Source organism: Cavia porcellus, unplaced genomic scaffold, assembly GCF_034190915.1.
Source record: "Cavia porcellus strain 051 isolate PalLab524CR breed Dunkin Hartley unplaced genomic scaffold, mCavPor4.1 scaffold_11, whole genome shotgun sequence".
Classification (NCBI taxonomy): domain Eukaryota; kingdom Metazoa; phylum Chordata; class Mammalia; order Rodentia; family Caviidae; genus Cavia; species Cavia porcellus.
This window is the reverse complement of record NW_026947494.1, coordinates 75,772,525-75,790,453: the sequence shown is the minus strand read 5'-3', so window position 1 is coordinate 75,790,453 and position 17,929 is coordinate 75,772,525. Positions and strand designations below refer to the sequence as shown.

Here is a 17,929-nt window from a genome sequence, read left to right as displayed (position 1 = left end):
TCTTCAAACTTCTAGTTGCTCAGAAAAGAGCCTTGCCATGAAAATGTTTCACTTTACAAACATGCTGAAGTCCTGCTAGTTCCTGTGACACTGCCTCTCCCAACGCCTCACTTACTGCTGCTACCCATTCAATCTAGTGTCCTCGAATGTCACCCTACAACACTCACCTACGTGACGAAACTTGTGACACACTGCTGGGAAGTCACAGTCCTAGTTCTTTTCCCTTTTGTTTTACTGGATTCAATACTTCAGTTCTTCATTTTAGCAGAGACCCTCAGGATCCTAGGCTCCCTCATCTTCTTCAATACACTGTATTCCTACCCACATCCTCTACTCCTAAAGCAAATGATTTAACCATTCTGAGGGCGTTGTAAAAAAGTGTTGTTGGGGCTGGGGATTTAGCTCAGCGGCATAAGCGCCTGCCTTGTGAGCAGGCAGTCGTGAGTTCAATCCCTGGTACCAATAAAAATGAAAAAGACAAAAAAAAAAAAAAAAAAAGTGTTGTTGGCTTCAACTACTCACTGTTTAACAATTTTACCAAGTTTTATTCTAGACCTTTTCAAGCCCCTGAAACTAGCCAGGCCTCCTACATTCTCTATCAAGTGACCACGTCTCCTACTTTACGGAAAGGATAAAGAGCATTGAATGTAAGTACCCAAGAACTCTCTTTGGTATCCGTCAGCATCCCTTGTTTATATTTATCTATCCTCTTCCATCTTGATTCCAGAGTATTTTCCCCTCTTTAAGGCATGGCCCTTGTTCTATTACATGTTGCGTTTAACACTTTCTACCAGTTATCTTCTCCTTACTGCACCCTTGTCCCTCTCCCTGCTCATAGACTTCCTACTCTTCTATCAGAATCTTTTATAAAGGTCTATACACATGGCCTCTGTTCCATTTCCTACCCTATCCTTGCTGCCTAGAGAAAAACTCCCTCCTCAGTACAACAAAAAAACTTCCTACAACTAAGACCCTGATCCCTACGTCTGCTACCCTGTGACATTTGGCTTTCTGTAAGACTCCAGCCTCACAGCCCCTTTCCTGCATACCTGCCATGCAGATCCTCCTCATTCTTCAATCCCTTGCTCTTTCATCACAAGCTCAGTGTCTAAGAGAAAATTAATCTCCCTCTTAGTTTTTTAGGGCATATTTCAAAAACTGCTAATACAATACATATCAAATTCTGTTTCCTATACAGCTTCTTGCATATACAACTTTCTCACCTATTATACTGTATCTTAACTTTTAATTAATAGAATACTACTTGTCCTTGAATTATGTACAGTGATTACATACAATAATCAGATATTTGTTGAATTTAACTGAATAATCTGTCATTAAAAGTCTCAATAACCTATATTGTGATATGAATTCATATTTATTCCTTTATATCCCCAAGCATCAAATGTCATTCATCTTGAAAACATCACGTAGAAGATGTTGAAACTCTAGCTAGATCACTGCTCTAAACACCTACCTGTTGACATGAACTATGCATCATGCCTTCATAGGTTTTGAAGGTTACATTGGCTGGATTTACCAGCGATTTTAATTTTTCAGCAGTAAGGGAACCAAACATCAGGGGAACTAAAGGGTCACAATCTCCATGGCACTGGAGAATAGAAATATCTTTGTTAACACCACTGATAGGACCCTGCAAAAACACAAAAAACAAAAACTGGTATTACTTAATCAAGTGTATAAAGCATTATGCTGAACATTTAAAACTTAAAACTGTATCTAGACATGTACATACATGTATTATTTACACTTGAGGTTATATTTGGCCAAAGAAATAAAATCTCTCCCATCTTATATTCCTCATATCCCTTTATTGAAACTTCTACAGAATACACAATTACTTTGTCTTATAGATACATATCTTTCTAATGAATTTATTTCTTGAATCCAGTTATATCTTAATCTGTTTGTATATTTTCAGTCTTGATATTGGAGGTAATCAATAACTTTCACCATGATATTTTCTCAGTTTCCGATTTATATAAGTAAGAGAGCTGGTAAACAATATCTATTACATATAAGACACCAAGTTATGAAATAGTAGCAAGCCCACAACTCTCTAGATTCAAAAATGAACTCAGGACTAGAGGTGTGGTTTTAAATGGATGGATGGTAGAAAGACAGATAGAAGACAGACCTATCCATCCATTCATTCATCCACCAACTCATCTATCCATCCATTTATCTATCTCATACTAAGGCTACATACTAGGCAAGCTCTCCACCGCTGAACTAAACCCCAGTCCAAACAATGAATATATTAAACATTTTTTTAAAAGGGTTTTTTTGTTTTGTTTTGAGACAGAGTCTTCTAGTAATCCAGGGTGTGTCTGAACTCACTAGGTAGCCAAAGATGGCCTGGAACTTCTGATGTGATCCTTCTGCTTCAACCTCCCAAGGGCTGGGATGACAGGTGTGCACCACAGTGCCCAGCTAAAAAGTATTTCTTTTTTTTTTTTTTTTGTCTTTTTTGAGACAGGGTCTCACTTTGTAGTCCAGGCTGGTCTCGAACTCGCAACGATCCTCCCACCTCAACTTCCCGAGTGCTGGGATTACAGGCATGAGCCACCACCCCAGCTAGTATTTCTATCTATTAAAAGCAACCTTAAAACAAAAATGTGTAACAGATATTGTGAAATGGAAGAAAATGTTCAAATGGGAAGGAAACTAGGAAGGGGGAAAGAAAGGAAAGAGAAAGAAAAAAGCTGAGAAAAGAACAAAAAATGGAAACAAAGCTTTTGTAAATAGGGAGGGAAAGGAGGGTTGAAAGGAGAGGAGAGGAGTGGGAAAAAAAAGAATCAAGATATATCATGTACGGGCACAAATTCCCTATGATGAATCTGATCATTATGTATATCTAAAATGTTCCAATAAATTTTATTAAAAAATAAAGCCAGGGATTTAGCCTCGAGGTTCTAGCACTTGTCTGGTAAATGTGAGGTCCTGACTTCAATCCCCAGTATCAAAAAAATCAATCATGAATCAATCAATAATCTAGAAGTTAAAAAAGCCTTGATTTTCACATATATCCTACAATATATCAAATCTTCAGTAACCACATTTATCACAAGGTTTTTTATTCTACTCTATGTAACTCATATAGACAGTATAGTGTACAAATAAAACCTAGTAACACAACACAAAAGTCTAGAGCAGATTCTTGTAACAAAAGAAGACAGCTGAGGTAAACTACAGACTCGGCTGGTGACCACGTGTGAGTGCAGGTTCACCACCATAACGAAGGAGCCAGCGTAGGCTGGGCTCATGGGCCAGGGAGAAAATGGGAATTACATACTTTGCATCAAGTTTACTAAAATTTAAAAAGATGACTTTTGCCCAATATTACCTGCTACTTTTTAGCTCGATAATCTCATGTTTTGGTATCAAGCAGGTTACCTGTGGGAATGAAGCCCGAAGTGGAAGCCAGCAGCTGAGTGCGGTGACCCCCGCCAGTTTCTGCTGTGTGGTCAGAGCAGTGTATAAAGATAAAGCTCCGCCCTGGAAAGAAAGCAGGGGGAAATCAATGGAGCGCACACACTGCCAAGAACAATATAAAAGATCTCTAACTGTTACGGCTTATTCATAAGAAAATCATACGGGGTGGCTGATGTCAAATCAAATCCACAACTATGAGAATGTACCCTCATAAAGCACAGTTCCTTACACCAAAAAGTGCATACCAACTGCTGATGCTGTTTTCTGCAACAGAAGTTCAAGATAACAAGGACTGCGCAGCAGACCGTCTCCATTAGCATCGCACGCGGCTGGGACACCACATCCTGGGAGCCACTTTCCCACCAGCCACCCAGGTGTCCCATCACTAACCATCCTGGGAGAATATGAGAGTTTTTCCTCCTTCCAGAAAGTATAACCCTTTGTGGGACTGGGATTCAGTGACTGCTGGGCAGATTCTGTGTAACTGAAACTGTAACATGTAAATTTAACAACTGGAAACACTACAGGCTACAGCATGTAACAGCTAAGAAGGCCACCATTTGATGGAGAGACAAATAAAGCAGATGAGTAGGAAACAGACGAAAATGGAGACAAAATTCCAGATGGGTTTTCAGGTCCTAGGTACTGAGCTTTGCATTATTTTTTTTCTCTTCTCCTTCTTGCTTCTCTTCTTCCCTTCCTCCTTCTTCCTACACAGGGGGTCAAAGGATCTCCACTCTGAGCTAGGTCCCCAAACCTCTTTATTTTGAGACAGGGTCTCAGCTAAATTGCCCAGTTCAAACTTGTGATCCTCTTGCCTCAGCCTCTGATCACTGTGTTTGGCTCGCTCTTTCTTATTTAAAGTGTATTTTAGGAATTGGTTTCTATAGGCTATAATCAATTTTAAATAAGTTTCTCTGTATACTTCTTGTTTTTAATCAAATATTAATTTCTGTCCCTATGTTTATGTCAAGATGTGTACTATATTAAATTACTTCAACAAACACATTAATGATACCTTTTTATTGTATCAACAACATATCCCTTCTGTTGAATTCTATTGTCTAAATGATTCCAGAATTCTAAACTTCCCTTAGTAAAGTAAGTGAAAACAGTACATTGTTTTTTAGAAGACTTAAGAGAGATAGGTTACCTGGAAACAGGCAAAAAGCTGAAAGTGCAGCTGGGCTTCATGGCAAATGCCTGTAATCCCAGCACCTGGGAGGCTGAGGCAGGAAGATCTCTGTGAGTTTAAGGCCAATGTGGGCTACAAAGTGAGTTCAAGATCAGCCTGAACTATACAGTGAAACCCTGCCTCAAAAAAGAGTCCCCCCCCCCCGCAAAAAAAACCAAGCTGAAGATGAAGACCAATTATAGGGAAAATTCGCCATGACTGCATACATCTATAATCCTATCACTCAGGAGGCTGAGGCAGGAGGATCACTGTGAGTTCAAAGGCAGCCTGGGCCACACAGCAAAACCCTGTCTCATAAATAAATGCAAACTTACTGTTGAAAAAGTATGTATGACTGGACGAAAGGCTCAGAAAGAAAGAAAGATGCCAAAACAAGTATCACATATTTATACCTAAACCTGTCCATAAGGGAAGAAATCCTTGTATCATTTACCTTACTGTTCCTGTTACCAGTCTCTCCCTGGGACATAAAACTTAAGCCCATATTATTAAGAGTTCTGGCTAATTAAAAGGGTATGCAGAGTGCTAATTCAGAAACTTAACTATAGCATATTATAGTTACTTAAGAAAATATATTCCAGGTCTACCAAGTGATAAAGAGAGGAAAGGTGGGGACAAAAAAGAACGAAGAATGAAGTAGTATTATATAGAGGTACCAACTCATGATGATTGTAGTCAATACACACTGCAAATATGTACTAATAAAAATAAAAAAATTTAAGAAATATATTCCAGGTCCCAATCAATTTATTTAATAAAAGTAAAGGCTAGTGCTGAGAAGACAAAAACAAAAAAAGTATAAAAGCATACAAAATGGAAACTGATTATTTCCATTCCAAACAAACTTATTTCAGCATTAACATCAGTCAAGAACCTGTAGCATCTTCTAAAAGGGACTCCTCTGTAGAAAAAAGGATTGAGAAAGAAGACTTCTAGATAAATACACAGATGGTACATACAGACATACCACCAAATTGTGTCTTACCTGAGAAAATCCTCCCAAAATAATTCTGTTAGAAGGAATGCCATTTTTCACCTCTTGATCTATTAAAGCTTTCACTAAAAACAAAAAGTCAATCACATACCTTCAGAGTTAAGTCCATTAATACAACTTAAAATAAGAAAAAAATAACCACACAGCACACAGTACATATCCAGGATGAAAATGCATGAAAAGCGTGAAGGACTCCATAAATAAACAACTAGAAGGTATTTTTATCAGAAATTTCTCAGATTTTTCAGATGATGCTTAATTCAAAATTTCAGTAATTTCTTGTTATATACTTTGTAATAACAGTTCTCTCTCTTCAAAAGATGGATATTCTTTTATTTATGGTTAATTTGACTTGTACATTTTATATTTCTTCAATAAACTATAGTATATTTGCACCTCAACAGTGTCTTTTGAAATGGTATATAGTTAAATAAATTACAATTTATACGTAGGGAGCCGAGTGACAGCCCATTGCTGCCTCCCTGTCTGTCTCTCCTATGGGCACTGCATCTGCCTACATTAATCATAATCCTCTCCTGCTTATGTCACATACCCGGATGTGACAGTGACCCTGTTGTATTCATCCCCTTAGCCTCTTCCTGTCCCACCTCCCGCCTTTGGCCTATAAAAGATGTGATCACTTCCTGAATAAATGGAGGCTTGATCGGATTATCTCGACTTGCTTTCATCTCTCTTTGTCTCCCCTATGTCTTTTATTTAATCCCCTTTCCACCTCCAGGGATACCCCACAGATTGATCTACAGGCTGGATCAAGTGGCGCCCAACGTGGGGCTCCTGGCATGGAGGAGTTAATGAGGGAGCCATTCGAGACAGCCGGCTTAAACTGAAAGTGAAAGCAAATTGAACCAGAGACCTCGGCCAAGGAGTGAGTAAACTGAATCAAGGATTAAAGCTTAAAGCAATAGGACATTAAATCAAGTACTGAGGCCTGTGCAGACAACTACCCAGCGTCCTGCCCGAGTCACGGTGAGTGAACAGCAACCCCATTTCCCTTCCCAGACATGGGTCAAGTATTGAGCGAACACGAATTGTTCATGGGAGGCATTATAAAGGCATTAAAGACAAGGGGGGTAAGGGTTAGAACAAAAGAATTATTACAGTATTTTCAATTTATTCATAAGGTTTGCCCTTGGTTCCCCCTAGAGGGTTCTATAGATACCAAGAGGTGGAATAGAGTAAGAGATGCTTTAAAAGATTATTACAGAGTTTTCAGTCCGAAAAAGGTTCCTGTGACCACCTTTACATACTGGAATTTAATCTCTGAGCTGCTTGCCCAGCAGCATGCAGATCCTTAGATTGAGGAGATGATTGCACTAGGTGAGGCTGCCCTGCGCGACTCCGTTAATTCTACCTCAAAACCAACCTCAGAAAAATCTGAAGCCTCTGATTTCTCAGATGCAGAGGATGATGGCCTGTTAAGAGGTCCTCCTACATGGTGATCTGCCACCACTTCCTCCTGTTGACATGATCAACAGGGTCCAGGATGCCGGCCCGCCACTCCTCTTGCCTCCATGGCCAATTGGGGATTCATATAAGCCTTTATACCCCGGCCTTTCTGATTCTCAGGAGGTCAACTGGGAACAACCAACACAACAAGCCTCTACATATCACCCTGACTCTGTTGCAGCACCAGCTGCTATTAGGCCGTTCCCTGACTATGATGATGCACTCAGCATCTGCTCTCAACCTTCTAGCACATTAGTGGAATTAGAGTAAAGAAAAACGGATCTTTTAAAACAGATACAGCTAGAAAAAGAATGCCAAAATCTTTCAATTCAACTGCAGGCCCTCCAAGCTACACAGCTTTATAGTGTTCGTGACATGGCACCTGCCTCTGGCATGCCTTGTGGCACTCTTAAAATGGCGCCTGCCTCCGGCAGCCAGCTTAAAATGGTGTTCCCAGTCACAGAGGCCTTTACTCCCCCACGGGATGTTAAAGAGGGCACTAAACCACAAGCTGTTAGGATACACACACCTCTCACCGTGACAGCCTTAAAAGAGTTAAAGGCCGCAGTCTGGCCCGATTGCCGCCTACACCATTGCGGTTCTAGATTCTTTGACTCAGGGTTGGATTATTCCTAATGAGTGGAAAGACTTAGCAAAAGCCACCCTCTCCGGAGGCAATTATCTATTATGGAAATCTGAATTTTTTGATCAATGTGAGGGCATAGCCAGAGATAACGCCGCACGGCCAAACCCCTGGACCCTTGCTATACTTACAGGAACAGGAGATTTTGCCACAAAAGAGACCCAAATGCGGTTCAATTCGGGCCTCTTTGCCCAGATTAATATGGCAGCCATTAGAGCGTGAAAACGGCTTCCCCTCAGGAGGCGAGCCTACCTTATCTCTCACCCAAATAAAACAAAAGCCTGAGGAGCCCTTTTCGGACTTTGTCAATCGCCTCCTACAGGTGGCAGAGCATCTTTTCAGTTCCACAGAAACAAACTCTGCCCTGGTTAAACAATTGGCTTATGAAAATGCAACCTCAGCTTGTCAGGCTGCAATTCGACCACATCGCAAAAAAGAGGACCTATCGGATTATATCTGCTTATGTACAGATATTGGGCCGGTTTATCAAGGCCTAGCCATGGCTACGACACAACAAGGTTACATAGTTACACAACCCCTTCTCCTCGTATGTGTGTGTGTGGGGGGGAGCTTTTCCCTTACCTAGCACCCCTTTTGGGTCCCCTAGTTGCCCTATTGCTTCTCCTTTCTGTGAGTCCTTGTATTTTTCAGAGGATTATGATGCTCATTAATAACTGGATAGACGCGTTTATGCGGCCTAACTGCCCTGGGGCAATGGATAGGCAGTCAGAGACGGGCAACTAGGACATGCATGTTAATTTCAAGGCCACGTAAGACAGGTACAGGACCAACTGCTGTTCTGCGAGCCCATGACGGGTAAGGCCTGGTTGGGTTCATGCAATGAGGTCCTTGACCTAAGACAGACGCTGTTCGGCAAGGCCTGCCATACTCTTGATTAAATAATATAGAAAGGGAAGAGATGTAGGGAGCAGAGCAACAGCCCATTGCTGCCTCCCTGCCTCTCTCGCCTATGGGCACTGCATCTGCCTACATTAACCATAATCCTCTCCTGCTTACATCACGTACCCGGATGTGACAATGACCCTGTTGTACTCATCCCCTTAGCCTCTTCCTGTCCCACCTCCCGCCTTTGGCCTATAAAAGATGTGATCACTTCCTGAATAAACAGAGGCTTGATCGGATTATCTCGACTTGCTTTCATCTCTCTTTGTCTCCCCTATGTCTTTTATTTAATCCCCGTTCCACCTCCAGGGATACCCCACAGATTGATCTACAGGCCGGATCATTTATAATTTACAGTTTTTTGAGATTTTTTTTCTTGTCCCAAAGCTGAACATGTGGTCTTCACAGTAGACCACACCCCATTCCCCAGCCCCTTTTATGAGACAGAGTCTCAGTAGGTTGCTATGTAGCGCAAGTTGAGCTCAGCCTTGCAGTTATTCTATCAGTGCTGCTCTCTCCATTTGCCCACATGAATCAAAGCAGAATCCTTATGCATCTGACAGAGCTGAAGTTGAATGCATGCCACTCCCCCCCCACTTCCTCACCTCCCTGACCTTAGTCAAAGGCGTCCATGTTGACAGGAGGATAAACCATTTGGTAATCAGAAACAAACAGCACTACCTACTGGGGTCACAATACCTGTGCCACATTTAACTAGAGTTAGTGTAACTACTGGATCTACTCTGAGCATTAGGAATGCAATTATCATTTTAAGAAATTTTCTAAACTTACCACTTTCTGCTGCTCGTTTAATTCCAGGTTCATCCTCATGAGCATCTGGTGAAAGCCCAATGATATCAAACCTAGAAAATAGGCCAAATCTTACAACAACCATTTGACTTTGAGTCTTTTCTTGGTAAGCATGTTTTACTAAACTCATGGATAAAAAGCACTAACCAGAGACATTTCCCATAACATGAAATTCAAAATGTCTACAGTGGCTATACAATTAACGTGAATCTGACATTCTGTATGTTCCTTTCACTCCAACTAGATATGGATTCCAATGTTAAAAAGCCAAGGTATCGTTTAATTTTAGGGTGAAGACAACCTAAGAAATATACTTAGTTCAATTTTACACTCAATCCACAATCCTGAAAAGTTTCTGATAAATTTCAGCTATTAATTTCCTCTCCTATTATCAATTCAGTGGAAGTTATTTTTCTGTACTATGGTGCTCTTGCACCCACTACCTTGTATCTATCAAAAACACAGATTTATACTCATTTCGATCCAGGTGCTGCACTTTTCCATTGTGCACTGTACCACCTCAACCAGAAACCCAGGGAAGCCTTCTTTCAGGGTTTTCTACTTTGCTGCACTCACATTATGGACACTTGTACAGAGAAACAAGAAACCTGCTCTTTTTTCTGACTATGAAGTGCACAAGGAATGTGACAATATCTTGAAGGTTGAAAGGGAATTGGTTTCCTTAAAAACTAGCCAGCTCTCTAGGAAGGCAAAAAGCGGAAGGATGAAAAGCCTGTGGCTTAATCAGAGTGTATACCAATGGGATCACACACCCACTCAGCTACTAAAATCAGCGAAGGCTTGCAAAGCCACCAGAGATTTTTCCTACAATACTTCTATTCACTTGTTCTCTCCTGTGTCTTTATCTGCACAGGTCCTTATGTTTACTAAAAAATCTAAAGCATAAAAATTAAATAAGAAAGTTTTAATTTAATTATGTTACTATGTAATTTAAAAACAGCTAGACAAAACCAGATATGGTGGTACATTTTTGTGGGAGAATGTGGCAGGAAAATTGAGCACAGCCTGGGTAATTTAATGACTTAGATTCAGTTTCAAAATAAAAAAGAGAGAGATAAACATCTAAACTGTACCTAAAAGCACTTTTGATAAAAACTAAAAAGTTTAAGGCCAGGAACATAGCTTAGTGGCACACTGTCTGCCTGGCAAGCACGAGTTTGTGAGTTCAATTCCTGGTACCTGCCCCAAAAAGAAGACAGACAGACGACAAAAATAATCTTAATCAACAAGTAAATTCTTACCAAGAAGGCATAGCCATGTTCATATTTAGTGTGACCGGCATCACAGGCCTACAAAGAAGAGAACAGCAGCAAAGTAAGCACAGTGAGGCATAAAACAATAAATCCCATCAATCTAAATAGGTAATTACTTGAGGCTCATGCAAAGCTCTGTGCTACAATTTTAACATGAGCTGTTTTAGGGATTCACAGCTGAACAAGCCTGTGGTCTATGCCCTCCCAAACGTGTTCTGAAGACACAGAAGCAGCTGCAAAGACTAAGCTTGGCAAACAATTGTTTTTCCTCTTTCAATGCCCTTACTTAACACTTATAACTTCTCAGACATGATGGAAATGCGTAAAATAAGTGACTGGTAAGGGCAATTTATGGCACAGACACCCTACCATCAATTCCTATGTGCTCAGACTATATTTTAACTTATTTTCTATTTCTTAGCTACATGTCTGCTCAATTAATACACTTCTAAATAAGTATCAGTTTTGCTAAATGTCCAATGTATCCAATTCAAGTTTGCAATGAAAAATAGGCTTGACAATCTGAATTTAGCCAGAAACAAAAGAAAAATATGCACTCTATGTCTTACCACTATTCTCCTGATTCTAGCAATAAGTCTATTGTAGAGGTTACAAAATTGTATCAGAATCTGAGAACACAAACTTCCCTGGACTGTGAAAAAGAGTTTAAAGCAATTTGATCTTAGGGTAAATAATGTAGCTGAAATTCCAACATATTTAAGAATTCTCCCTGTTGCTTTAGCTCAGTGATAGAGGACATGTCACAGCTCACTAGGGATCCCTCCCGTCTCTGGGGGGGCTATTCCGGTTCCCCAATAAATCTTTGCTACTCCTAAAAGAAGTAGAGAACACAGCCACAGTAGTCACAGTACTCTAATGTGGCCGAGACACAGTTAAGACAAATTACTTCAGGACAAAAAGGGAAGCTTGGTTTCCTTCTCTAATCTTCAAATAGTATTCCTTTTCCTTCATTCGTGTATCTGTCTCAAGGCTGAATTACTAATTTCTTAGCATGCATTCAATCCCTTTGCCTTCTTCTTCCTGCTAACTGCCTCCCAGTGACTTTTGACCTAACACTGCCAAGCTTACTGGTTTTCTGCCTTGCTCAGGATGTGCTAGTTTCTTCTTGGCATCCATACACATTTTCTAAGCCAAAAACTGAAACCAAATCTACCACACTCAAGGTCTGTGTTCTGTCCACAATTTATCACATTGCTTCTATCTGATAAAATACAAGAATGTTCTCAGTACAGTAAAGATTTCTCACAAATCTGCCAAGAAAACCTGCTGCACAGATAAACCAGGTGTATCTTTGGAACTTAACAGATATTCATATATCAAAATCAATTTTTCTGTTTTTAAGTTCAACTGACCTGTAGCGGAACAGCATTTTCAATTTCTCAAAAAGAAAAAGTTCTTCAATTTAAACAAAAGACTACTGTAGGTTTTATGAAGCCCACTAAAATTGACTATCTTAAAAATAAAAATTAATCATATTCAAAGGTTTTTCTGAAAAAGCAAAGCTAACCCAATTATTCCTCCCCAGATTTTACACCAAAGCCTAAAGATCAGGAATACTTACGCGTGTGGGCAGATATATTTGATATGTGAACTTCTAATACCTGCAAAGGCTTCTGCCCATCCATGCCTGGTGGAAAAATTATTTGAATAATGCTATTAAATACTGTTTTAATTCCCAAAGAATTAGTAACAGAACATTATTTAATTTTTTTGTGAGGATGGGTTGGGTAGGGTAGCTTGCAGCACTTGAGACGTTGAGGTAGGAGGATCACTGTAAGTTCAAGGCCAGCCTATACGACATAGTGAGACCCTGCCTCAAAAAAAATAAAAAAGTTACGAGGACAAATACTAGCTTTTGGGTGGGGTTCAGCTCTAGGGCGTAAGCACCTGCCTGACAAGCATGAGGTCATGAATTCAATCACTGGTACTCCCCAAATACAAACTTCTAAATACATATACACACACACGTATTTCTGAACATATCTTAAAAGCATGGGCTATTAAAATGCTATTTAAATACACCATAAACCTAGAAACAACCCAAGGAGCTATTATTTCATCTAGACCAATAGATGAAGATGATCTTTCACGATTTCTGAACAACAACATGTGCTCCTTCATATATTCTCACTGCACTTCATGATTTTCAAAATATGTGTTTTGGGGGCTGGGGATTTAGCTTAGCAGCATAAGTGCCTGCCTTACAAGCAGGCAGTCATGAGTTCGATCCCTGGTACCGATAAAAAGGAAAATGACAAAAAAATATATATATATGTATTTTTATCCCTTTATATGAACTACACAGTAGGCCAGACAGATAATGTAATTCAGGTTATATACAAAAAGCCTCAGAATAAAGTAAAGCAGTTATCTAACATCTCTGTATGCTTACACTATGAAAAGTAACTTCAAGCTGAGTTTAAGGCCACCCAGGGCAACACAGTGAGTTCAAAGTTAGCCTCAATTACATAGTGAGGCTATGTCTCTAAATAAATAAAATCTGAATACTTGACTTTATTATAACCCAATACAACTTTCCAAAGTGTTTTTTTTAAATAGCACCTCTAACTCAAATAAGCTCCTAGATTTAACCAATCTGAAGAATTGCTATGTAAGAGAATCAAGGAAGAGACATGAAGATACAGAAAGATACGTACAAATGGAAAACCAAGGATCACCAGATACTTGAAGAAATTCAACAGCACTAAAAGACTAAGATGAATAAACCAAAAGCTGATCCCAGAAGAGATATAATTAAAGGTACAGAAAAGAACATTTAAAAACTGTAAAACAGCATCATCACAGGGAAGTTACAGGAGAACGTTGTAGCAGACTGCTAGAAAAAAAGAACAAATAACTGTCATGACAAAGGAAAATAACAAATTTTTAAATAAACAGTAGAATCAAATAAATCAGTAAGTACATGGATGAATAATAGAATAGATATGGCAATAATGGTATATAACCCCAGAACTAAATGACATGTAATCTCTCTGAGTATACAGAAAAGATCAAAAATGAAAATCTGAGAGAAAATAAAGATGCTATGGACTGAATTGTACCTTTTTCCACCAACTTCAAAATTTGAAGTTCTAACCTCTGACAGGACTATAATTATACATGGACATTAGGGCCTACAAGGAGATGATAAAACTTAGTGGAGCACAAAGGTGGGGTCTAATCCCTCATCAAAGGTGTGTTATGGCTTGTGTCTAGATGACCACCCTGCCCTCCCAGGCCTCATGCAGTCATAGGTAGGGCTTTTGCATAGGTGGCTGAACTAGAGTGTGTGACACTGGAACTGATTCAGGGTGCAATGCTAAGAGAAGGGCACTAGGATTAATGGTGTGAGTCCCACCTGCCTAAACAGCTTGGACAAGACATAAGAGATGGGAAGGGTTCTGGGCCCTCCTTGCCTTGTTTTGCTACCTTCTGCCCACCCTGAACTGTTTCTCTTCTGCAAGGCCTGTCTGCCCTGCCACCTTGCCTTGGAGCCAGCCTATTACGGACTGAAACCTCTACAAACTATGAGCCAAATAAACCTTTCCCCTTTGAGTGTTGGATATTTTGTCTCAGCTGCAAGAAATGTAAGGTAAGTTAGCAGAGTCACCAGCATTTTCTTCCTGTCAAATGAGGCCACCTAGAGACGATAGACATCTACAAGCCAGGCAGACAGCCCTCACTAGAAGCTGCCGGTGGCTCGCACCAGACTTCCTAGCCTCTAGAACTGTGAGGAATTGAATTTCTGTTGTTAATGCCACCCAGAGAAAGAGTGGTGAGCTGACTATACCTGTTTTGTGATGGCAGCCCTAGCATACAAGGTAGATTCAGAAGGACCCCTTCATTCAAAAGAGTGCCTGCAGAAACTGACAACTGGTAGAGAAGAGACTGACCATGAAATAACAGAAAACTTCCCCAAACCCCAAAAGGCTCAAGACTTCAGGGGGCCTGCCGAGTGGCAAGTAAGGCAATTTTTAAATCCTTAGACAAATCTTAACGATGTTTCAAAATAAAAAGGACAAAGAGAAAACCATAAAATACTAAGAAACTAAGGGCCAGTTACTAAAAGGTGTAAAAATGAGTCTGGCTGAGTCAGCCAAAAGGTGACTGACTGCTGGGCAGCAATGGACCCGAAAGAAAACAACTTTGAGCCCAGAATTATCAGTCACGCTAGAAGAAAAAAGCATTCAATGAGAGAGCAGAATCAAGACATTTTCTGACCCATGATCCAGAACATTTACCTCTTAGTTAAGAATATGCTACCATTAAAAAAACTAAATTCAAGACTGACTTTGTGTATAAGCTATAGCAATGAACAGAAAAAGTAACAAGTTTATAATTACTTAAATTTTAACTAATATGTAAAAATTATGAACATGTAAAAAAATTAATAATATTCGAAAAACCTAATGAAGAGAACACAGAAAGTGTTGGTAAGTATATTATAGAAAAAACAAACTCAATTCATAAAATCAACCATATCTATTAAATACCTAAATCTAGACCAAGACAAACCTGTTCATTATGACTCTGCTGATGAAAAATAATAGCAGAGATATGTTCCAGGATGGAAGATTAATACTGAAAAGATGTCAGTGCACCTCAAATTAATCTTTAATAAAATTTCAGAAAGCCTGAGAGAAAAAAGAATTGCTACATAGCAATTGCAAATCAGCTTCTAGCTGAACCAGAGGTCTCTGGTTAAAGTGTTAGCTGGCTGAGTGTTGCCTTTTGGGCTCTTAGCTGTTCTTTGCTAATACAGACTCCACTGACTCTGGAAGAAGCAGTATAAGAGATAAAAGTTGAGTGAAATAATCAGGCTGTCCCGAGATTAGAGTGAAAAGATTTGAAAAATCATTTTAAGACAAAATTACAGATTCTGAGGACAGAGCTTGGTATAGACTGCCTCACCTACCTTTTTGCTGGTCTAGCCTTTAGAAGTTCTCACATATCTCCAGCACCAAAAAAAGACTCTACAGATAAAACCACCTTCTGTTATCAGCTAAGAGAATGTACAAGTACAGAATACACTATGTTAACTGACTCAAGCACATATGGATTAATGGTAAACAACTCCTTTGCTTTTTTATGTTTTATATTTCAATTTATTAAACCTGGTGTGGTTGTGTATTTTTTTCTTTTTATTTTCAAATCCATTTTATTTCAAAGAGAAAAAGAAAGTTTTTTAAAATTTGAAAACATGTCAATCAGGAGGCAAGAATGGTACATACAATGAGCACTGTCACCCCCAAGTCATTCACCCCAGAGCATAAGACATCTGCATCCAATTGTCCAAACAATACTAGCAATGAACAAAGAGAAATCAGTAGCATAATTATCAACTGTTTTTATATACATTTACATACATATGTGTTGTTTCTTTCAGCTTTCCACATAGTTAAACAAACAATATTTACATGTACGATTTATTTCACTTATGAGAATGGTCTCAAGTCGCATCCATTTATCTATAAAAGTCTCCAGTTTGGGCCAGGGATTTAGCTCAGTGACATAAGCACCTGCCTGGCAAGTTCAAGCTCATGAATTGGATCCCAAGTACCAAAAAAAAAAAAAAAAAAAAAGTCTCCAGTTTATCCCTCTTTATGACTGAGCAGTACGGCAATGTATAAAAATATCACATCTTTTTTATCAGTTCCTCAGCCAATGGGCATTTAGGTTGTTTCCAAGTTCTGGCTATTACAAGTTATGCTGCTATAAACACAGGTGCACATATATTTCTGTACTATGATGTTTTTAATTCTTTTGGGAAAATACCCAAAAGGGGAGTAGCTGGGTGGAATGGGACCTCTGGTCCTAGATTTTTGAGAAATCTCTACACTGATTTGCACAGTGGTTGTACCAGTCTACACTCCCACCAACAGTGGAGAAAGGCTCCTTTTTCCCTACAATCTCTTTAGCATTGCTTGATTCCTTGATGATAGCCATTCTTCCCAGGATAAGGTGAAACCTCAGTGTTGTTTTAATTTGCATATCTCAAATGACCAGTGATGATGAACATTTTTCATATTTATTTCTTGTTTATGTTTCTGCCTCTGAGAAGTGTATATTCATCTCAGATGCCCATTTTTTGGATTGGGTCTTTAAATCTGGGAGGACTGATTTTTTAAAGCTCTTTAGGTTCTTTTTTTTTTTTTTTTTAAAGCCAGTCAAATTTAGCAGTGGGGGGGTGGTATACCAACTTTAGTGACACTAATGTTAATAAGTTCTGATAACCCACTGCCATCGGACCAGCCTAGGTTCTTAATAGTAATCCTTGGTCTGAGGATCCTTGATCAGCAGGCAAACATTTTCTCCCATATTGTGGGTCATTTTTTCACTTTGTTGGTGGCTTCTCTTGCTGTACAAAAAGCTTTTAAGTAGGATGAGTGCACAGCTGTTGATTTTGATAGTTTCTGTGCAATCGAGGTTTTGTTCATCAAGTCTTTGTCAACACCAGTGTCTTCAAGTTTTATCTGATGTACACATTTACTGGTTGGTGTCTGTGGTGGACTGACAGCTGGTGGTCAGCTTGTACCCAAATGAACTGAAGAGGAAGCAGCCCTGTGGCTTCTTTCCTGATATAAACTCCGCTGCTCTTATCACCAGTGGAGCTCGGGACCTTGTCGTCACTGAGTGGCTGTGGCTCACACTGAAGCAGCTCTACTGTCATCGCTTCCTGGCTCTGGAGGGGACTATGAGTGCTGCTCAGTCTCTAGGAGAAGCTTGCTATGCTGGCCTCCTGATATGAACTCGGTTGTTCTCATCGCTGGAGGAGCTTGGGACCTCGTTGTTGCTGAGAATGGCTGTGGTACTTTTGGGGAGCCTGGTCTGTCCTTTGAGCATCACTTCCTGGCTTTGGTGCAGAACCTTCATCCACGGCACAGCTCCTCCACCCCACAGGAACAGACTTCTGCCTTCCACTGCTGACCTTTGGGCCTGCCCAGCACAGATCCATGAAACAGACTTGCATGAGTCACTGTCATGGGCTCTAGGTCTTCAGCTGGATTTCTGACGGGTCTTTAATGTGTGGACAGATTTCCTGTACTCTTCATGTCTGACCCTTTGGGTGTCTATTACAAAATAATTCTCTAAATTATGTGTCCTGTATTAAACTGTTTTTCTTGCAAACCCTGACTATAAAAGTGTTAACGATTACCAAGTATTCT

At 39.8% G+C, this 17,929-nt stretch overlaps 1 protein-coding gene across 2 annotated transcripts in view; it reads right to left on the bottom strand.

Annotated features, from left to right (window-relative positions):
- Nucleotides 1–17,929, bottom strand: part of Lypla1 (lysophospholipase 1) — a 36,456-nt gene that overhangs the window by 2,387 nt on the left and 16,140 nt on the right. The window contains exons 3-9 of one of the 2 annotated variants that reach the window (XM_063258504.1): nucleotides 12,325–12,390; nucleotides 10,731–10,778; nucleotides 9,451–9,521; nucleotides 5,637–5,710; nucleotides 3,418–3,519; nucleotides 1,478–1,654; nucleotides 1,050–1,108 (exon numbers count right to left, since the gene is read on the bottom strand). In XM_063258504.1, the coding sequence (XP_063114574.1) occupies nucleotides 1,094–1,108; nucleotides 1,478–1,654; nucleotides 3,418–3,519; nucleotides 5,637–5,710; nucleotides 9,451–9,521; nucleotides 10,731–10,778; nucleotides 12,325–12,390 (553 nt within the window). In that variant the 3' untranslated portion in view covers nucleotides 1,050–1,093. The remainder of the gene's footprint in view (nucleotides 1–1,049; nucleotides 1,109–1,477; nucleotides 1,655–3,417; nucleotides 3,520–5,636; nucleotides 5,711–9,450; nucleotides 9,522–10,730; nucleotides 10,779–12,324; nucleotides 12,391–17,929) is intronic. The other variant, XM_063258503.1, reaches the window with a different exon arrangement.